General features: G+C 55.4%; 2 protein-coding genes across 2 annotated transcripts; one reads left to right on the top strand and one right to left on the bottom strand.

Annotated features, from left to right (window-relative positions):
- Positions 1 to 1,338: 1,338 nt before the first annotated feature.
- Positions 1,339 to 7,370, bottom strand: LOC139800932 (cytochrome P450 1A4-like). The gene is made up of 7 exons (XM_071754562.1): positions 7,233 to 7,370; positions 5,402 to 6,267; positions 5,042 to 5,168; positions 4,686 to 4,775; positions 4,474 to 4,597; positions 3,944 to 4,030; positions 1,339 to 2,765 (listed from the first exon to the last, which is right to left on the bottom strand). Exons 2-7 carry the CDS (start codon positions 6,257 to 6,259, stop codon positions 2,459 to 2,461), a joined length of 1,593 nt encoding a protein of 530 aa, XP_071610663.1. The 5' UTR covers positions 6,260 to 6,267; positions 7,233 to 7,370; the 3' UTR covers positions 1,339 to 2,458.
- Positions 7,371 to 11,837: 4,467 nt separating this feature from the next.
- Positions 11,838 to 19,019, top strand: LOC139801237 (cytochrome P450 1A5-like). The gene is given in 8 exon segments (XM_071755272.1): positions 11,838 to 12,731; positions 13,508 to 13,581; positions 13,583 to 13,635; positions 14,177 to 14,256; positions 14,469 to 14,549; positions 14,855 to 14,934; positions 15,126 to 15,380; positions 18,899 to 19,019. Coding segments are annotated over 8 exon segments (1,602 nt in total). The 5' UTR covers positions 11,838 to 11,873.
- Positions 19,020 to 22,026: the final 3,007 nt, after the last annotated feature.

Genomic DNA, 22,026 nt, shown 5'->3' with positions numbered 1-22,026 from the left:
TAGAGGAGACATGAGGAAGAAATCCTTTCCTGTGAGACATGGGAACGGGCTGCCCAGGGAAGCTGCCCCATCCCTGGAAGTGTCCAGGGCCAGCTGGGATGGGGCTTGGAGGTGTCCCCATTGGAAAGGTTGGGACTAGGTGCTTTTTGAGGTCCCTTCCCACCCAAACCAGTCCGGGATTTTATGATTCTGGGATCTTACAGGTCTTTCCCAGCCAGCACAGTCCCACGTTTCCATGATTACTGTCACACCTCCATCAGCTGTCACCTCACTGACACCTTCATCCTCCAGTTCTCCTCAGCCCCATTAAAACCAGCTTCCCCCCTCCGAAGTTTTTGTCCTTACTGGGAGGAAGGAGTGGGTGGGGTGCTGGGCCTGAGTGCAGCTGACCTTCCCAAGCAGGCCCTGCTGGGGACCCAGAGCTAATTAAACCCAAACTAATTACAATAGAGGTCAGTGACAGTAAGGTGACTGAAGGCTGGGCATGAGGAAGGTTCCCCTTGCAGCCTTTCCACAGCCACCAAATAAAAAAGCTGCTGAATTATTCACCTGGCCTTCATCTCCCAGAGAGAGGAGGAGTCAAATATTGACTTTTTTGCACTTGTTTTGATGTCATCCCTGTGTATGGGATGAAGTCACCAAAGACAGCTCATGCCATGGAGCACCTCATGGGACTTGGGAAGGAGCACACTTCGCAGCAGAAGAGAGAATTCTGCCAAGGTTCCTGGTGTTATCCCCATCCCCTTCAAGCATTTATTATTTGTGCCCCAGGAAAATATCTCCCTGGAGCAAGAGTGGTTTCCTGCTCCCCCAGGCTGGTCCTTGCCATGGTGCCAGGGATGCACAGACCACAGTTTTCCATAAATTGCCTTATGATCTCTATAGCAATTTAATAATTTGCCTTTTACTTTTATTTTTTCTTAGGAGAAGCTGTGCAAAGCCTTGGAAGACACCGTGCTCCGGACTAGGGAAGATAGAGATGGTGAAACATATCCTTCTCTCAGGCTTTTTTTTTCAGGGATAGAAGAGCTTGTCCTGATTTTTAGTGAAATTCTGAACTGAGCCAGAACTCACCATCACCTTTCCACAAACCCCAGCTGAGGCTTTGCCTTCTCTAGACACACAGGGAGGGGATAAAAGCCAACATCCTCAAGCACTAAAATTTCTCCAGTGCCATTGGTGTCACAGTTCTCATGGTAAAGGATCCACCAGCTCACATCCCACAAGGACAATCCCAGATCCAACACACCTGAGCCCAGTTTTTAAGGATGAGAAAGAAGTGTGAGGTTTGTTTTCTCCCATTAAAGCTTTTTCCCAGTGGAACAAGAACCAGGGAGAAACTTCAGCAGCTTTATTTATTGGGTTACCAATAGTATTATTGGGTTTTAGTGGTTTTTGGGTTACAAACAATTTCTAGCCCAGCATGAGGATGGGTTCCACGTGGGTACAAATAAGCAGGAACTGCTGATCCACTTGCCATGAGAATTCACCCTCATGCTGGCTGAAGCTGACAGCCCTCAAACCCTTGATCCTTTGAGTCTGGACATCAAAATCTAGTGTTTGCTTTTAGAAAAAAAAGCCAACAAACTTTAAAAAAACCAAAAAACAAAAACAAAAAAACAAAACAAAACAAAACAAAAAAAAAAAAAAAAAAAAAAAACCAAAAAAAACCCACAACAAATACACAGTCTGAAAAGCAGTTGTTTTTTTTTTAATTTTTTTTCCCTAATAGGCTGTGGCCAAGGATTGGTAGAAACGCTCAGGATTCATTTCATTAATTTCTAGTCAGGGAACTGAGCACTGCAAGAGTGAACCCAGAGCAGCTCCCGTGGAGCTGGGTGGTGGCACAGGGGCAGTCCTGGCTCGGCACCACCTCGGGAGCTCTTCAGGAGGCAGCAGGAGCTGCAGGCTGTGCAGACAGCTCTGCTAAACCAGCTTGAGAGGCTTCTGCTCCGTGGGAAAAGGCTGGGCAGGCTCCTTGGGGAGGGACCTGCAGGCTGGTTCTCATGTGGCAGATGAAGGGAGTTGCTGGCAGCAGCTCTGGCTCTGCCCGTGGCACCTGATGGGGTGAGGACATCATCCCTACCAACATCAGCCCTACCAACAGCCCTACCAACATCATCCTTACCAACATCCCTACCGAAATCCTACCAAAATCCCTACAAACATCCCACACTGCTTCCCCCAGCCCAGAGCATCCTTCATAACCACGGGGCAGCAACCTCCCCAGGAGGGGTGAGGGGGTTGGACCTCTGGTGAGCGTTTCTGAAGGGAAGGGAGCTGGCTCCAGGGATGGGCGGGAGCCCCACAGAGCCAGCTTTATCCCTCCCCACTGGCATTGAGAGGGGATGAACAAGCCTCCAGTGAAGGGAGACAACGAGGGGCTGTGCTGGCCCCTCGAGAGCATTAGCAAAAGCAGGCTGAGCATCTTCTGCAGGGCGAGGCTTCCTCCAGCAGCTCACAGAGAGCTCTTCATAGGGAAACGTTTCTTGATCTGGAAGCACTCACATTTCTTGTATTTCATTGTCAGTCCATACTGAGGGGTGATGTCCACCTCCTTCCCAGGGTGGAGGCTGAACTCCAGCTGCTGCAGCACCGAGGCCAGGAAGAGGAAAACCTCCCACCGGCCGATGGTCTCCCCGACACATCTCCTCTTCCCCAAGCCAAAAACCAGCACTTTCTCACTCTCTGCCTTGCTTATTTCAGTCCTCGCAGCATTGAGGAACCGCTCGGGGTTGAAGGCTGAAGGGTCCTTCCAAAGCTTCCTGGAGGAGAAAGGAGAGAAGCCTGAGGAAGGTGTTTTCAGTCACTGTGCTGAAAAAAAAACCCAACCCCAAACAGCTCTTTGCAGAAGGGGAGCATTGTAATCCTTTCTGATTTCACCATTCAAAACACTTTGGCAACCTCTGTCCCTGATCTGAACTTCTCATGGTGCATCAGACCCCATCAGCTCAGTTTATTGAACCCTCTGCTTCAGCCCCAGGTTGGTGTTTGCCCCAGCAGATGCCAGGCATGGGTTAAATTTAGGGTGAAATAGCCCAACATCCAGCAGCCACCAGGAGAGCACGGGAGCTGAGCAGCAGTTCTAAAAAGGAAGAATGAAGACCCAAGGGTTTTCCTACTTTGAATCCTCCCAGCAAACCTTCCCAGCCTGTACTGCTGGGAGGTGCCAGGTGGGATTTTCCACTGCCTTCGCTGAGAATTCCTGCCTGGAGATGGGGAATCTTCAGTCAGTGTTCTCACTGCAGTGCTCTCCAGCACGTGGAGCAGGAGGAGGAAAATCCTGTGTGATCTTTCTCTGCTGGTGGGATACAAAGGTCTTGAGCTTCTGATCCAGAATACCTGATCTGGGAATAAACTTCTGTACTGAGCCTCAGCCAGTTTACTCCCCCCTAGAAGGGTCTGTGCTGTAGAGAAGTGGAGGGGGAAGATGGGGCTTTGGTTTCCAGGTCCCCTCCCATTCCCTAAAGCTGTTTATCAGCAATAGTTTCAGGAGCCTGTTGAGTTTAACAAGAGGCAGAGCAGGAGGGTTTTTGTCTGCAAAAGAGGGAACCAAACTGTTCTCACTCAGCACATCCAGAGCTGTCGACCTGGATCACAAGGGCTGCTTGGCAAGAGGTTCTGCCCGTTCCTGATTATTCAGCAGCCCGAGCTGCCAGCCATCCCATGGATGTAGGAAGTCCAGTGGACATCACCACATTCCTGCCCTGACCCTGGCTGAGCCCTGGTGTTAGGGAACCAGTCACCAAGTCAACCCAGAGCAGCTCCATGCCCAGGAGACTGGGCTCAGCACCAAACACACATCATTCTGGGTCTAATCTGCCTTTTGCTGCCTTCACACCCCGTTCAGCTCCCAGGATGTTGCTCTAAAGGAACAGAGAGACCTTAATACCAAGCAGAGCTGTCACAGCCTGAAGGAGCAGGGAGGATTTGGGCTACTTACTCATCGTGGTTCACTTGCCACTGGTTGACAAACACACAGGTGCCCTTGGGGATGTAGTAGCCATTCAACACCGTGTCTTTGGTTGTACTGAAAGAAAAAGAGGAAGAGGGGAGAAGTGAAGATGAGACCCACAGCTTTACAGTGAAACAAAGCTGGGCAAGTCCTCAGGACATCTCATTTTCAACGAAATCTTAGGACTGGCTAGGAAATAGCCTGTATTTGGGAGATGAAATTGTCTTGGTTCACACTTTCCCTCAAGCAGAAAGATTTCGGTTTCAGGAGCTATGATGTGGTTTCTCCCAAGGCAGGGGGGAGTATCACAGAACCCCAGAGTGGTTTGGGTTAGAAAGGACCATAAAGATCATCTAGCGAGATGGTGTGGAGCCAGGGGTGTTTGCCCCCCCTCTGCTAGCAAAGGTGTCGGAGTGAAACTGCCCTAAAAATGCAGGATTTGTCCCCAGGACAAGTATAGCCACCAGAAAACCACCCAAAAATCACCAAAATAATCAGTCAGGCACGCCAGCCTGTACCTGTGTGGGATGGTGAAGGGCAAGAAGGAGGAGTGCCTGAATGTCTCCAGGATAAAAGCTTCCAAGTAGGGCAGTGAACCCCTGTCTGACAGCCTTGGTCTCCTCTCCTGGCCAATGGTCTGGTCTGTGGGGGATTGAGAGCAGGGAGAGGGTTGGGAGAAGCTCTCACTGGGAGGGTTTTGGCCCCAGGGGAAGCAGGCTCAAGGACTCACCTAGTTCCTCCTGGATCTTCTTCTGGATGTCAGGGTACAAGGCAGCATACATGAGACCCCAGGATAAGGCAGTTGACACAGTGTCAAAGCCTGGATGGATGTGAAAAAGACATTTAGTAACCAAACACAGAGAGGCAAGTGGCTGTTTACAGATCTTGCCACTCCAGTTGTTTCTCTTGGAACAGTTCCTCCAACACTGGAAAGCCTCCTGCTCTGATCACCACGCAGGAAAGCACCCAAAAGCCCAGCAGCAGCAGCTCCCAACACCCAAACACGGCCAGGGGCTGAGCCCAACTGCTCTGGCTCTTCCCCCCAGCCTCTCAACAGAGTGGTTTTCCCCTCAGAAATGTTCTCACCAGCCCCAAAGAGGTCATTGACGATGTTGATGATCTTCTCATCGGGAAGGGAGACCTGGGCAGCTTCCCCTACACCCTTCTCCTGGCAGTGATTGATCAGGGAGTCTGTGATGTCCCGGATGTGCTCCTGGGGAAGTGACAGTGGGTCAGGGACACCGTGGACACCTGGGGCTGGGGAAAAACCTCCCCGACTCAGTGCTTGCTCCTGGGGGGTTAACTGCAGATTGGAGAGCTCCGAGGAGCTTTCCTGGGCAGAACTGGGGGACCAGGGAGTCTCCTCTTCTCCCCACTGCCAGGCAGGCAGCATCTCTGACACGTGTAGACATCTCTACCCACATCCAAGAGCATCCAAGCTCTTACCTTGTCAAAGCTGGTGTAATGCTCCTGGACAATTTTTTGCACAAAGAAGTTGAAACGCCTGTTGAGGTCCTTAAAGAGATGCATGGTGCGGTTGGGAAGGTACCGGAGCAGGGGGATGAAGTCAGCAGGGTTGCCAGAACCCGCCGCGTCCCCAAACTCGTTGTTGAGGTCGATGATATTGAGCAGCTCTTGGTCACTGTGCTCGTAGCGCTTGCCAAAGCAGATGGCAGAGATGACGTTGGCCACAGAGACCACCAGGTACCGACTCAGCTCAAAGCTCTTCTCCTTCTCCATCAGCTGCAGGAGCTTGGTGACCAGGTAGTCGGCCTCCTTGGAGACGTGCTCCTCCAGGAGGCAGGTGGAGGAGGAGGTGGGGCTGGGGGCGATGGAGAAGGTCTTCAGGGCGTTCTGGGCCAGCTTCCTGCGGGCTCTCCACACCTCCCCGGAGTCGGGGCTGAAGGCCAGGCTCTGCCCGTTTGAAATGTATTGGAAGCTGTAGAGGTCAGGGCGGCCCATGAAGTCTTCTCCTTGCTTCACCAGGGCTTGCTTGATGGTGTCCAGCCCGCTCAGCACCAGGACGGGCCGGGTGCCGATCCGAACCCGCATCACGTCCCCGTACTTGTGGCTCAGCCTGGTCAGGACCAGGTGTGCCCCCTTCCTCAGCTCCAGCACGTTGCCGAGGATGGGGAAGCCTCTGGGTCCTGGGGGGCTCTTCAGCCCCTGGGGCACGTGCTGCTGGAGGCACTGGATGAGGAGGAAGACCAGGCAGAAGGTGGCAGCTGCCAGGAGGAGCTCGGTGGCTGAGACAGCACCTTGGCTTCCCACCAAGGACATTGTAGCATTCATGGCTGCTGGCATCTAGGAACCTTGGTAAGAAACCAAAGAGATATCACGGAGGGGAGGGAAGGTCCGTGGGGCACCTGCAGTTTCAGATGCTCTTTGGCAGAAAAGCTGGGTTTAACTTCTGACCCAAAGCTGTGTCAGTTCTCTGGGCTTTAGGTAACTAAAGCTAGCACTGAAAAGCAGGTTTTTGTTGCCCAGGAATGAAAAGAAAAGGTCCCAGAGCTTTTTCTCTGTGGGCTGGGATAGAAACTGTCCTCTACAGGACCTCTCTTGTACACTGCAAAGTCTTTTCCAGAGCTCTTGACCATGGGAGAGCTGAACCTCCTGGTCAGAGTCATCTGATTGCTCTCACTCAGCCTCTGCCCTCTCTGTGTCCCTCACAACCAGCCCACCTGAAGACCCACGGCCCCAAGAGCTGGAGTGGGATGCTAAGCTCCAGCACAGGGTGAAGACCCTTCCCCAGAGCTGGGAGAAGCCTCACCGGGTCCAATGAGTGGAGAGGGATGAGCAGGACCCCCCACCACCCTGCTGTGGGCACCCTGCTCCTGGCACTGGGGGAAATCCCTTGGAAAACCTCAACCCAGGGGTGAGAAGAGCCTGGATATGAAATCCCTCCTCCCCTCAAGCATTCAGCAAGGTGCTACAGCCCCCCATGGGACGCCCTGGGGCTGGGGACCTGAGGAGCCTAGGGGGCTGTTGGCACCCCTTGGTGCAGCCCAGCCGGGACTCCCTCCCATGGACACCCACGGTGAGAGGGGCTGCAGGACAAAGATTCCCTGCTCCTCCAGAAACCACCTTCTGACAGCTCCGAGAAGGATGCTACAGGAGGTCTGGGGAGCCAGAGAGTGGGGATGCACACCCCGCAACAGAGCACCCCCCCGACTTTCCATCCCTGGGGATCCCCTGGGAAAGTTGGAGGTGTCCCCCCACCCCTCTCATCCTGCGGATAGAGCCGTGCCCGGCAGCGGGCACCCCTGGGGTATCTCACCTGGGAGAGTAGCGGTGAGGTGGGGCCCGATCCTCCCGGCAGGTACCCCGCTCGTCCTGAGCTCCTGCTTTATATGCATCGCCTCCCGCCCTGATTGGCCCGGCAAGCTCCCGTCACGTGACCGAAGCCTAATCAAAGCTGACGTGTGCCCAAACTTCTAACTAACTTTCCCGTACCCCCCTCCCCGCGGTGGCAGGAGAGGGGCCGCGCAGCCCTCCCGCCCCCATCACGGGTGGGCGGGGGGAGCCCCGCTCCCCTGCGTGGATAGGAGGGAAGAGGGGAGGAAGGAAGGGGGGGAGCGGAGGGGGGGGTCCCGACGGGTCGGGCGGGGGGTGTCGGTACCGCCCGTGAGTTCCAGACCGGGGGGGTCATCGCGTGCGAAGCGGGCGGGATGTTTGGGCAACCCGCACCGCCCCGGTCACTCCTGTCACGCTACTGGCAGGATCTTAAAGGCGCCAGTCCCGCGCCCCCGTCCCGTCACCCCCTTAACACCGAGCCCCCCAAGGCAGTGCTACCCCCACCCCTTCCCCGCAGCCCTCCATGCGGGAACCCGGCCCCGTCCGACCCCCCCGCCTGTGCCCGCGGTCCCGGGATGTTCTCGGTGCCGGAGCCGCGGGGCGAGCGGCAGCGTGGGAAAATCGCCCCGATGTGCGAGGCGGGGGGCAGGAGGGGGGGGGAAGGCACCTCAAGCCTCTCACGGGGCTCCGCGAACACGCAAGGCGGAACGTGGACCACCCACCCACTCCACCGCTATCGACCCCTCCGCCCCCCGCGGGGCGGACGGGGGGCGGCTCGCCCGGTCCCGCCGCCAGTGGTCCCGGGCCAAGCAGCGGGAAGGCAGCCGGGGGGGGCGGGGGGGGGAACCACCGGAGCTGTCCCACCCCCACCCCTCGTCCCCTCCTCGCTGCGGGGCGGCTCTGCTGGCCCAGAGTCCCGGATCGGGTCCCCGTCGGGGAGGGTGCGGCAGGGCAGCCCGGGGGTCACGGCCTTCGCTGCCCCAGCCCGGTTAAAGATTGTCCAGGTTTGCGTGAGAAGCGGCCGTGTCTATTGTCACCCCCTGTCCCTTGGGGACAGAGCGTCCCGGGGGGCGAGGTGGCATCGGAATGGGGCAAGGGGCGCAGTGGGAGATGGGGGGCACGTCAGGTGGGGGGTGCCCGGCGAACCGAGGTGGGGCTCGGAGTTTTCAGCTACAGCCGCTCCCATCCCTGGTCCCTGTGGGGTGACCAGGACCTGCCCTTCAGGAAGGACAAGGGGCACCAGCTGCTCCCCATATCTCATCCTCTCTACCCACACCCCTGCCCCTTGCCCGGCCACAGCTGGATGGGAGAGGGACTCGGGGGTCCCGCCTTGCCGGGGTGTCCCGAATTGGGGACATTGCGTGCGAAGGGGCTCTGGGCAGTCACGCCATGGGTGGGTGGGGGGAAATGGCTTTTAAAGGACCAGGGCGGTGGCCTCACCTTCAGGAGCCTGGCCCGGGGTCAAGGCGGCGCCGCAGCAGTTCAGGATCATCCCCTCATCCCCCCCCCCCCATGTCTGACGAGGACAGGAGGGGTTCCCAGCACAAAGTGCACCATCGGGGGTAACAGGGCTTGGCCCCCCTCCCGTGGGGTGCTGCCATCACTGGACAGCATCCGCACCTGCCACTTGTGTCCCACACGACAGGATGCAATGTCCCTGTCCCCCTCCAGCCACGAGGAGGGGGGGGTCTTCCACAGTGGAAAAGGTGGGGTCTCAGTCGTGCCACTGCAAATGTCCCCTTTGGGTTCCAGGGACACTGCTCCAGCCGTCCCAGGCAGGGCTGTGCAAACCCCCTCATGCTGCCTTTCCCTCCGTGGGAAGAGGGTCTGCTGGGGACACACACACCACGCGGGACACCTCGAGGTGACACCCCTGGCGGGATGTGTCCCTGCATGCTCGCACACACCGTGGCATCTCCTAGGACACACAGAGGCACCCAGGTCCCTCCTGTCACCCCACCTGTGCGCACACCCACACGGGTGTGTTGCTGCACGCACACCTTGCGCGTGGAGAGCTGACACGCATCCCCTCTCCCTGCCCCGCACGCACGGGTGTCCCTGTCCTCCGGTGGGCACGCACAAGATGTGTAAATACATACGTGTAAATAGCTCACGCTACCAATGCACACACAGCACGTTTATGCTCTCGCGTGGATGTATTTACACGTGTTCACGAGCACACGCGCTCTGCCACACGCCCTCGGGCACCACCGTCCTCTTGCTCGCCCGCATCCTTCGCACAAACTTGGCAGATCCACCAACAAACCCACCAGCACGCAGCCCGGATCCCCCTGCCCAGGGAGGCGCAGCTGGGTGCACCCAGATCCCACCTGAGGGAGGCAGGGGACCGGCAGCGACCCTCTCGCTGTCCCCCTCCTTGCGTGCGGAGGGCTGCAGGAGGGGCGGTGGCCGGGGTGGGAGCCCGGTGCCTCTGAGGATGTGTTTGGGGCGTGAGGCTGCCTGGCACGCAAGGCAGCAGCTCATCGGGAGGCACCCAGCCCTGGCAGGGCTTGGCAGTGAGCATGGAGGAGGCTAGGGCCGGGGGAAGAGGGGGGGAGAGCATCCCCTCACCCCCGGGCTGAGGGTTAGAAGCGGGGCAGGGGGGTCCTCTGCACCCCCAGTACCCTCCCCAGCTTCTCCAGTGCTTTGGGGTCCAACGGAGTGGGAGAGGCTGATGTGGGTTCCTCATCAGTGCATGGCCACCCCGGTTCCAACTGCAGCCTGGAGTGGGTAAAATCTGCACCCCCTACCCCCTGGAGTGAAGCTGCGGGGAAAAGAGGTGCCGGGTGGCTCCAGGCTGTCCTGCTGCTGTGAAACCCCCGCCTGCCTCTCCCCGAGCTTTCCCGGGCTGAGAGGCAGTGCCTGCTGAAGCCGGGGCTGGAGGTCGGCAAAGTGCCTGGCAATTATCGGGAGGTGTATTAGCAGCCAGGGTTTTGTAACTGTCCTTGCCAAGCGTTAATGAGCAGCGTCATCGCCATTAATGAGCCTGATTAGACCAGATGTTGAAAGCCTTTATTAAATATTAGCTCAGCCTTCACTTGGGCCAAATTCCCACTGTCATTTTCAAAGGCTGAAAGAAACTCAGGTCCAAACCCCAAAGCCCTGGCTCGTTCTTGCTCCTCCAGCTCATCCAGCCTGCACTTCCCAAAGCCCCAAATTTTGCCCCAGCCCGAGCAGCAGCCCCTCTTTCTCCCACATCTCCTTCTGGCTGTGGTCAGAGGGATGAGCTGCCCCAGCCTTGCCCTCCACTGCTCCTTTCACCTCTCCTATCTCTGCCACTCACCTCCACCACTCCTTGCCCTGTTTGCCCCACAGCAGCCAGGGGAAACGAGCCAGCCGCCTTCTCACGCAAGCCTGGGCAATCTTTAACCTGAGCCTGGCTCTGCTGCTGGGCCAGGAGGTCCTCTCACCACCAGTCCTGGAGCACGGGAACCTGCTGGATCATTCCCTGGGATGAAGAGGGCCGTGACCCTGCGGACACCTTGCTGCAAACACAACCCCTCACTGCTGGAAGCAGAAGGAACCTGCAGCTCCCAGCACCTCCAGAGTGGTGGCCGGGGAGGTGACAGCCCTCTCCGTGCTGGAACCAGCCGGGTCAGCCCAAGGATGGGCTTTAAGGATCCCATAGCTGGCACCCACAGCTCTCAGGGCAGCGAGGCCCCCAGTGTGTCCCCTGATCTGCCCAGGGATTAGGGACCCCCATCTGCCCCTGTGCTAATGCCCTGAGCAGGAGGAAAAGTCACAAATTGTCCCCCTGGAGTCTGTTGGAGCTGAGGAAATACCTGCCCTGGTTCTGTGGGCTGGCTGCAGCCATGCTCAGCCTTGTTGGTTAATGGGCAGCTGCTCCCCAGGGCTGCCAGGCAGTGACCCCTTGGAGAGAAGTGCCCGGCTGTGCCATGAAAAGAGCACAAATGGAGCACAGATGGCAGGAGAAGATGGTCTAGGTGGCACAAAAGGATCTCCTCAGCTTCCCAGGGCAGGTAGCTACCAGCTCCCTCTCTGCCACAAGGGACCTGCAGGTAAGACACAGGGAGCTGCAGTTTTTGTGAACAGACCATCGCCCCTGGGTGGGTGCTGTGGCTGTGCCAGTGGGTGCTGGGGTCTTCTGCAAGGGAAGGGTGCTGGGGGAGGGATGAGGTCCCCCTTAGGTGATAGATGTATTTGGAGTATTTTTAGGTCTCCATCTTTTGTTCTTTGGAACAAAGGGCGGCATGGGGGGCTCTGTCACCCTGAACTCTTCATGGGTGCCTGGTTCCTGTCCTCAGCATTGGGAACATCTGCAGGACTCGGGCTCTTGCTGATCCTGACTCTGTCATGCTTCAGGTCAGCTCCATGAGGGCCCCTCAGGAAAAGACTTTGCAGTGTACAAGAGAGGTCCTGTAGAGGACAGTTTCTATCCCAGCCCACAGAGAAAAAGCTCTGGGACCTTTTCTTTTCATTCCTGGGCAACAAAAACCTGCTTTTCAGTGCTAGCTTTAGTTACCTAAAGCCCAGAGAACTGACACAGCTTTGGGTCAGAAGTTAAACCCAGCTTTTCTGCCAAAGAGCATCTGAAACTGCAGGTGCCCCACGGACCTTCCCTCCCCTCCGTGATATCTCTTTGGTTTCTTACCAAGGTTCCTAGATGCCAGCAGCCATGAATGCTGCAATGTCCTTGGTGGGAAGCCAAGGTGCTGTCTCGGCCACCGAGCTCCTCCTGGCAGCTGCCACCTTCTGCCTGGTCTTCCTCCTCATCCAGTGCCTCCAGCAGCACGTGCCCCAGGGGCTGAAGAGCCCCCCAGGACCCAGAGGCTTCCCCATCCTCGGCAACGTGCTGGAGCTGAGGAAGGGGGCACACCTGGTCCTGACCAGGCTGAGCCACAAGTACGGGGACGTGATGCGGGTTCGGATCGGCACCCGGCCCGTCCTGGTGCTGAGCGGGCTGGACACCATCAAGCAAGCCCTGGTGAAGCAAGGAGAAGACTTCATGGGCCGCCCTGACCTCTACAGCTTCCAATACATTTCAAACGGGCAGAGCCTGGCCTTCAGCCCCGACTCCGGGGAGGTGTGGAGAGCCCGCAGGAAGCTGGCCCAGAACGCCCTGAAGACCTTCTCCATCGCCCCCAGCCCCACCTCCTCCTCCACCTGCCTCCTGGAGGAGCACGTCTCCAAGGAGGCCGACTACCTGGTCACCAAGCTCCTGCAGCTGATGGAGAAGGAGAAGAGCTTTGAGCTGAGTCGGTACCTGGTGGTCTCTGTGGCCAACGTCATCTCTGCCATCTGCTTTGGCAAGCGCTACGAGCACAGTGACCAAGAGCTGCTCAATATCATCGACCTCAACAACGAGTTTGGGGACGCGGCGGGTTCTGGCAACCCTGCTGACTTCATCCCCCTGCTCCGGTACCTTCCCAACCGCACCATGCATCTCTTTAAGGACCTCAACAGGCGTTTCAACTTCTTTGTGCAAAAAATTGTCCAGGAGCATTACACCAGCTTTGACAAGGTAAGAGCTTGGATGCTCTTGGATGTGGGTAGAGATGTCTACACGTGTCAGAGATGCTGCCTGCCTGGCAGTGGGGAGAAGAGGAGACTCCCTGGTCCCCCAGTTCTGCCCAGGAAAGCTCCTCGGAGCTCTCCAATCTGCAGTTAACCCCCCAGGAGCAAGCACTGAGTCGGGGAGGTTTCAATATAGTCAACCTTAACAACAAATTTGGGGATGCAGCAGCTCCTGGCAACTCTGCTGACTTCATCCCTGTGCTCCGGTATCTTCCCAGCTGCACCATGAATTTATTTAAAAATTTCAACAAGCCCTTCATCCAGTTCCTGCAGAAAATTGTCCAAGACCACTATGAGACCTGTGACAAGGTAAGAGCTCACAGGGCCCTCTCCTGCTCTACAGATGTGTCCCTCCTCTCTGTGTCTTTCTTCCTGTACCCAGGAGTCAGTGGGACATCTCTGGTCCTGCAGGTATTGCTGCATTTACCAAGTCCACCCATAGCTTGACTCACCCGTAGTCTCTCCTCGTGCAGTCCAGGTCTGCAGCTCCTCCTCCTCCATGTCCCTGGCTGACAAGCCCAGTTCATTGGTTGAACATCAGATCGATGCCACGGGTTCTCTGGAGAACCAGCTCCTTGTTTTCTTCTTTTACAAAAGCAGGGGGGGACTGAAAGATGAAGCCCTCCGGAGCTCACATGGCCCTGGGCTCCCCCAGCACCATGCCCAGTCACACCAGTTCCTCTGCTGGTTCTGCTGCTACCACTTGTCTCCTCTTCTTCTCAGAACAACATCCCAGACATCACTGGCTCCCTCAGTGAGCAGTGTCTGGATCAAAAAAGTGGGAGCAAATACTACCACACAGATCCCTAAGGAGGAGATCATCAGCTTTGGGAATGAGCTCTTTGGAGCAGGTGTCTTATCCCACCACTCCCTCAGCTGCTGCGCATGTTCTCAGGCTCCTTATACCTCTGAGCGACCCAACACCAGGCAGCCAGTTTGGGTCTGAGCACTCATTCTCCTTCTCAGTGCTCTTCCTGGGCCTTCCAGGCACACCCTTAGCATGGGACATTAGCTCTGGAAAGATGCTTCAGGGAGAAGCCAAGGGCACTGCTTGGAGCTCGGTCGAGCTTCAGACTCCAGGGTGGCTTTTCCAGGCTGAGGGAGATGTCTACTGACTGATCCATCTCCGAGTTACTCTGTGGAAACTCCCCCAATTCCCGAGAAGTCGTACGAGCCAGACACAACCCAAGGGTGAACCAGGAGGTTTTAGAGCAGAATTTTTAGAGGGAACCTTTTAGAGGTTTTAGAGGGAATGTTTTTCTCCAACAAGAGAGCAACCCAAGCTTTACTGTGCACCCAGGACATCCTCTGCCTTCTTAGCCACTGCTCCCTGTGGAGCACATGCCCTGTGTGTTGTGCAGACCTCATCTACAGGCTTTCACCTTTGGTCAGGCTTTGACACGGTGACAACTGGCCTGGCCTGCAGCCTCATGGATCTTGTGATGTACCCCAACATCCAGAAGAAGGTTCAGGTAAGAACTAGGTGAGTCCTTGAGCCTTCTTCCTTCAGAGCCAAAACCTCTCTGGTAAAAGCTGAGCCCAAACCCTTGACCTCTTGCAGACCAGACCATTGGCCAGGAGAGGAGACCAAGGCTGTCAACCCAGGGCTCACTGCCCTGCTTGGAAGTCTTTGTCCTGGAGGTGTTCAGGGCTCCTCCTTCTTGCCCTTCACGATCCCACACAGGTCAGTGCTGAGGTTGCCAAGGAGCTGGAGGAACAAGGTGGATTTGAGGCATCTTGTTCCAGCCCCCCCAGCAGTGGTGTGGTGAGGGGCAGGGAGGGTTTTATTGCTTTGTGGGATGATGGGCTTGCCACGGACACAGGGAGCCCTCGTGCAGGGTGATGTGGGAGCTCCCAAGGATCAAACCTTGCCTTGAAGGCTGAAGATTTTCCAGCCAGCTTGGATAGGGATTGCCCAGTCCAACTCATTGGTAATGCAACTGCCCCTCAGACAGACATCTCTGCAGAGCACATCCCTGCTCCAGAAGCAGCAGGAGCAGACTGATAGTCCCCTGAGGATGCAGAAGAGCTCTTCACTCCAAAAAATCTCACATTTGTTTCTCTCACCAGCACCACACAGTGCTGAAAGGCTACTATATCCTAAAGAACTTCTGGGTGTTTGTCGACCAGTGGCAAGTGAATCTTGATGAGTGAGTCCCTTCAGAGCCAGAAAGCTCTCTGCAGTGGCACACGGGCCCCTTCTTGCAGTTTTCCTCCTGGGCAGATGTGGGGTTTGAGAAGATAAAGGTAAACAAGGGAGGTAGTGACTAAATTCAGGGATCTCCACTCTAAAGTCATGGTCAGAAGGCACCATCTTGGCATCTGACGTTTTCTATTCCAGGAAAATTTGGAAGGATGCCCTGACCTTCAGCCCAGAGCGTTTCCCCAACCCTGAAGGGAGCAAAGTGAACAAAGTATATGGGGAGAAGGTGCTGCTTTTTGGGCTGGGGAAAAAGAGGTGCATTGGGGAACCCATTGCCAGGTGGCAGGTCTGCCTTTTCCTGTCCACCTTGCTCCAGCAGCTGGAGTTCAGGGTCTGTGGTGGCAAGAAGGTGGACATGACACCTCTCTATGGACTGGCCCTGAAGCACAAAAGGTGTGAGCACTTCCAGGTTAAGCAGCACCTCCCCATGAAGAGCACCAACGGAGCTTGCCCATTGCCCAGACATCCCTGGCAGCCAAGACCTGGGTGCCCTTGTAGCAAAACTGGGTCTGGTAGAGCCTTATGGGGTGACAGAATGAAGTGCAGCTCTTCAGGTGCCTGTCTTTCCTCTTGTTCATTTTGTAGCATCTCCTGCCTTCTTCATTTTTCAGAGCTTCTGGTGTTGGATCTTCCACCACTTTGTACTCTCAGTACCACAAAGCACATCTGTGGGGTGTGTGAGCTGCCTTTTCCTAGAGGAAAAGGGGATGGAGCTAAAACCAGACTGGCTGAATATCACTGAGCTGTGTTCTCTTAGGATGGCTCCTTGAGAGCTGAAGGACAGCTCTTCCCATGCCACATTCCCATGGCCCCCACTGATGGTTTGGTGCCCAAAGCTTGGGCAGAAATGAGGATGAGGTTATTGAGGTCCAGGCACTATCAGGATTTCTGGACTAATAAGGGGACAAATGCAAAGGAACCAGGCTGGAGAAAAACCACCCTGATCTGGAGTACTCCAGCCACCTGAAGCCTTGCTCACCAGAGCCACTGCTGTCCCCAAAGCACACAGGGAAGGACACCTTTGCCCCTGACTGCTGAGGAAGTCCAACTGCTGGGATTCTGTGCTGGAGCAAGAACATTTTCACAAGGGAGCAGAGAAGAACAGGGCTTTCTCCAGCTCCAACTCAAGAGTTTACATTGTCTGCCAGCCAACCCATGCCAGCAGAGCCAGATGTCTCCTTCACCTTGCATGCAAAGGTGTCTTATCCAACCCTGTACCTGGCAAGGAATGATCCAAAAGCAAGCAGAACCATCCAGTACCACGGGCACAGCTCTTGGATCCGTTCCCACGGGTGTCATCAGCTCAGCCAGAGCCCCAGACCCTGACCAATGGCAGCTCCTTTCAGGTCCAGGTACCAATCACTCATCATGCATTGCACAAAAGCTTCCAAGAAAAGACAGAAATAAAAGAGTGAGCTGGGGAAGAAAAGGGGGAAACCAATTGCCCAACACTTCAGGGAGATTCCAGCAAGAGCAGGGAGGTGTTCAGACCCGTCAAACAAATGCAAATGAAAAGCAGTAATCTTTTGTCTCTGGGTGTCCAGGGCCTGCCTGGTCACCAGTTTATGATGAAACACTAACATGTTACAGCCTCAGACCCACCTGAGTGAGTTGAATCAGCCTGAGCATCCTCATGCAATGCCCCAGCAGCTTTGTCTGCACTGCTCAGTGTCAGATTCCCAGTATTGCAGGAACAAACAAAGTGAGGACGGGGAAGTCCAAACCGTGGCTTGAGCCCCAAGTTATCAAAGGCCTTGAAGGAAACGTGGAAGGATGGTTTAGGACAACCCATGAGGTCCATCAGCCAATTAACCTCCTCTACCTATAAGTAGGGCCATAGGTCAAGGCAATAGAGTCACCTTTCCACAAGGAACATCCCAAAGCTGGAAGGTGGGATCATCCTGGATGTGGGTCTGGCTTTCTCGGTGGTTCAGAAGATCACCACGACCACCAGGAACACATCAGTGGTGTGTCACACCATCCTGTGGGGTGGTCAACTTCTCCTGGACCCTTCCTGGTGATGCAGGCACAGTGGGGACACGTGATGGTGGTGCTGGTGTAAAACCAGAGGTCCCATTTGCTGGGGTCATTGCGTGACTCTCAGGCTGGCTGCATTTGCTGATAAGGCCCACTCTGCACATGGGCAGATACAAAGGACAGTTGTAATACTTTTTCCCCTTTGGAGATGAGTGTTTTATACCCCCGGGGCAGATAAGGAGATTAATATTAACATTAATGAGGTGCAACAGTGCCTTGCTGGTGGAAGGTCTCCCCAAGATGCATTTCATGGGCACAGTCTCCACCAGGCAGGGTTCTGGAGATCAAAGACCTGAGAGGAAAAGTGATCCCAGTGTGAGGATTGAGCAGGGAAAGAGAAGAGGATGGAGGGGAGAGAAATGGGCAGGTGGGGGAGTTCTTCTTCCCCCTCACTCTTTCTCATGGTGTCCGTGGTGGAACACCCCACCTTATGAAGTCCCATCTTCATTTGGCTTCTCTGCCTCCCCTTGCTGCCAAAGGAGACACCTCTTAGAGCTGCAGGAGACATTTCTGGGCAGCTTGAGCAGGTGAAAAAACAACCTGAGACCCTGGTCTGATGTCCCTGGATGCACACACATCTTGGACATGCAGGCCAACACCCTGGTGACAGCAGGGAAGTCCCAGTTTTCTTGCTGGAGATGCTGCAGACAAACTGTCCCTTTAATGCCAGCCACCTCCATCCTGTTGCTCCCACAACAGCGTGATTGGAATCTCAAAGCTGAGCAGGCTCTCCTACTCTCCCTACACAGGGACCCTCTGCAAGGATGGGATGGGGACACCCTGCTCCCTTTGGGGGTGCAGGATCTTCATGATTCTCCTTCTCCTCTCCCCTGATAAACAAATCTATTGAGCATTGCCTGGAGAGCCCCCATTGCTGGCAGAAGGTAAGGGACTTGCCTCCCCTATCTTTCTCTTTCCCCTAATTTCCCCTTCCTCAATTAAGGCCTCCAATTACACTCCAGGTACCTTGCAAATCCTCACAGGAACCAGGTGGTGATAAGCCAAGGCAGCTTTTATCATGGCCAGTTGCTTTTATGGTGGCTTTTAAAATGAGTCAGCAGAACAGGCATGGCAGCTGGGCTCCAGTTCCTCTTCCAAAGCAGGGAGCTCTTCCAGCTTCCTCATTCCTGATGGAAAAGGTCCAGGCAGCCCAATACCTTCTCCCTTCAGCTGAGACACATACCTGCTGCTGGAATTCCAGGTGGTAGCATCTCCTTGCCAGGGGAGCCCTGAAAGGGGTTAGAAGAACTGCTCATGGCTCTTCCCAGATGGAAGGAAGAGGGGAGCTGCTCCAGCACTTCTTGACCCTCCTCATTAAAAGTACATCCTGTATTTCTGACTTTCTAAATAACCTCTGGCTGCTTGTTTATTCTCCCAGGAGATCTGTTGTCAGGAGTCATCCCCCTACAGGGATTAACTGTTGGGTATCTCCCTTTTTCTGTTTGCCCCCAACACTGGTGAGAGTCCCTTGATAGAAATTAAACATAGTTTCTTGGTGCCCTGGAAGTTTAAATTGCACCTTCAACTCTTTCTGAGCCACGCATCTTTCTGCAACTGCTTTTGGGGACACCTCCCACTGAGCTGGTGGCAGCCACTCCTCTAAGCATGGTGGCCCTTGCCCTGGTGTCTCACTTGCCCTGCTGCACTGTCAGGCCTTGGGAACTCCTTCCCATGGAGAAGGAAACCTCCAAAGATCATCTTTCTCCTGGGAAAAAGTGGGGCTTCTCCCTGCCTCTAGCCCCAGGAGCAGCTGCTTCACAGTGGGGGTGACAGCTGGTTTCTGCATTTTGGGGGACAAAATCTGTGCTCATCCTCCCAGACAGAGGGGCACTGGAGCTGATGGGACCATTGCCCTGTGACTTTTACTCCTGCAGTGGGCTGGAGAAGATGCTGGTCTTCTGCTCAGTCCAGGCTGGCCCTGTGAATGGAGGAGAGCTTGAGAAAACTGAGCTGGACACCTTAGACCTGGAAAGAGGCTCTGCCTTGGTGTTGTGAGGGCTCCCAAATCAGGAGGAACCCTTCCTCCTCCTCATCCCACCCTTCACCTCTATCTTCCCTCTGGAAAGGAGATGGTGTCTGGGCTGATCGATTGCCCCATGTCCTTAGAGGTACAAGGTAGCTGTTAATCAGGGAACACACGAGTGGGTTGGGATGGAGTTTGTCCCCAAGTTATGGAAAGAACAACAGAGATGCAGAGATAACCTGCACGCAAAGGGATGCTGGAGAAAACCTCCAGGGAACGGCCTCAAACCTGGCAGTCGCCTCATCCTGGCTGTGCACGAGCATGATTTTCCATGGAGGGAAGGAAAAAGGGGTGACAAGGGGCTCCAGGCTGCCCAAACCCAGTTTCAGCTGTAGGATGAGGGACATAGAGCTGGGATGTCCCCAGAGCTGGCGCTGAGTCTGCCGGTGGTACCGTGGCACCGGCTACCGCAGAGCAAGGGTAGAACCAGGGGGCTGGGGCTGACCCCCTGGTGCTGGAGAAGGGGGAGCCCAGGCTGGAGGTGAAAAGCCCAAAGGCAGCGTTCCCAGCCCTCTCTTTTAATAAAGAACCATCCTGGAAAGGAGGACTCCCGAGGAGAGGCATTGGAACAAGGCTGCACCGAAGCGGGGTTCCGTGGCAGACAGGGTAGAAGTTCTCCGTCCCCTCCCCGGGAGCCAGGGCAGGATCCTAATTCACTTCGGTGCTTCCCAAGCGGTTTTGTCCCTTCTCGCTGGGCTTCGGGACACGAACGCCCTCGCGTGGCATCTGTCACACCAGCTCCAGCGGTGCCCTGGGGGACCGAGGGGTTGCGGAGGTTTTTAGGGGAGGCACATGTAGGGGAGGGGGATCTATAGGCTACCAGCCCCCCCCCTTCCTCCCTACCTCTCCCCCTCTGAGCCTCCCACATCCCCCATCACCCTCGGAGCTCCAGGAGCCGCAGAACCGGCCCAACCCGGCTCTCTTTGGGTTTGTTTGGGTTTTTTTCAGCTGGAACGTGAGTTCTCCGGGGTGGAATGAGCTGGAAGCTTTCAGGCTGGTTTTCCTCTTGGTGTTCCTAACCAGTGCCTTCGGATTCTCTGCTGCCTGGTATATCCAAGGCAGCGATCCTCCCCTTTCCCTGCCCACCACTTCCCATCCAGCCTGCTCTGCCTGAGCCCCTCAGGAGCATCAAACCCACTGCCCACCAGGGACTAAATAAGCCACGGGATGCAGAGGAGGTCACAGGGTAGTGATCACACATCTTTTATTCCTATAAGCAAAGGAATATGAGATTTTATTCTCAGTTCCTTCTCTACTGTATTGTTTTTTGGTTTTGATTTCTATTATTTTTCCCTTTTCCTGCTGATTCCCCCCTCAACTGAAGGGCCCCTCTCCTGGTGCAAGACAAGGAGGTGGTTGGCCATGTCTCCTCCAAGTGTGACTGAATCCATCCTTCTCTGCTCTCCAGCCAGGGCATTGCCCACCCACAAACCAAAAACCTTCTCCTGGGAGAATTCCCAACTGGGCCATTGCAGTGAGCTGAACCTGGAGAAATCCCCTCTGGGTCTCCTGCATAGCCCACTGTCACCTGTGTCACTCTGCCAGCTGTCCCTGGGGATGCTGATGGTCTCAGGGCTTCAGGAATGGACCTTCAGAGGGGAGGAAAAAACTCGACAGCAGCTCTGAACACTCCTGGTGGTGCAGTCGCTGGGCATTCCCCTCTTCCTAGGTAAATGGATGGAAAAAACCTGGAACTGGGCACAATTCTCCAGCACGTTGGGTTCATGCTTGGTCTTTTCCTCCCAGAGCTGAGATCCCCAGACCCATAGAGGAGTAAATCCCCCATCCAACAGTGCATGAATGGGCTTCCTGGATGAGATGTGGGCTGAGAAGATGACAGTGCTGCTGGGCTTGGGCCTGCAGCCAGAGCTGCCGTGTGCCCCCACGGTCTGGGCACACCCACCCGTGCCTGTGGGCGTGCAGGGGTGTGCAGATCCAGGTGGGTGCACTGATGCACGGGTGGGTGGGTCAGGACCTGTGTCTGCGGGTGCCTTTCTGCTGCAAGGAGGTGCTCGAGTTGGTTTCATTTCCTCCTGGGACTGTCAGGGGCTGTGTGAGGCTGAGCCTGCTCCCCACCTCCCCCATGCCCCACGGACCCACCGGCCCTGGGGGAAAGCTCCAGGAACCCCCAAAGGCCTCGGGGCACTGTAGAAGCAAGGATGTGGTCCCTAAAAAGAATCCAGGCTTTGCAGCCCCGCTCCCTTGGCCACCGTGGTCTTCCTGGCTCTGTCCCCTGAGCTTCTCTGTCCCCTGCAGTCCCTTCAGCCCATGTGCAGACATCTCCACCACCTCTTCCTCATCTCCTCACCCATCCTCCCTGCCCAGGAAAGGAGCCTGGGTTTGGAGCCTTTGTCCCTTACCTGGCAGAAGGGTGGGTAGAGGAGCGGGCAACTGGGTGGGAAGGGATCCTGCTCCCCACAACATCCTTGGGGGGATTGGATTCTGCCCATCCCAAGGGACCAGCCTGGCACGAAGTAAGGAAACCAGGATGCCCAAAGGACGCTTCCACCCCTTTTTCTATCCCCTTCTCTTGATGGAGCAGAGGCACGAGGGGAGGGGAAGGATCTGTGGCGGGGTTGCCCCTGGCCTGGCCCGGCTCTCTGGTCACCTCCTGCTCCTGCAGCCTCTGTCACCACTGTCAGCATCCTTATTATGATGATTTTTTGTTGTTATTGTTGATTCGGTATCATGGAATCACAGGTTGTTTGGGGTTGGAAGAGACCTTAAAGATTGTCTTTATATATATAAGATATACGATTATATGGTACATTATATATATAATTTATATTATATGACATGATATATATGATATATGATATTTGCATGCATTTTAAGGTACAGGATACTCTAGTAGTATATTAAACTATATTATATATGCAACACATCATACAGATTATTTTATTATATTATTCATAATTATTACTGTGTTTGTTCATTTGTTACTGCTTTATCAGTGTTTTAGTAAGATTTTAGTACCGC

Source organism: Heliangelus exortis, chromosome 11 (assembly GCF_036169615.1).
Source record: "Heliangelus exortis chromosome 11, bHelExo1.hap1, whole genome shotgun sequence".
NCBI lineage: Eukaryota > Metazoa > Chordata > Aves > Apodiformes > Trochilidae > Heliangelus > Heliangelus exortis.
Note: the sequence above shows the minus strand (reverse complement) of the source record. Positions and strands in the feature narration are given on the sequence as shown.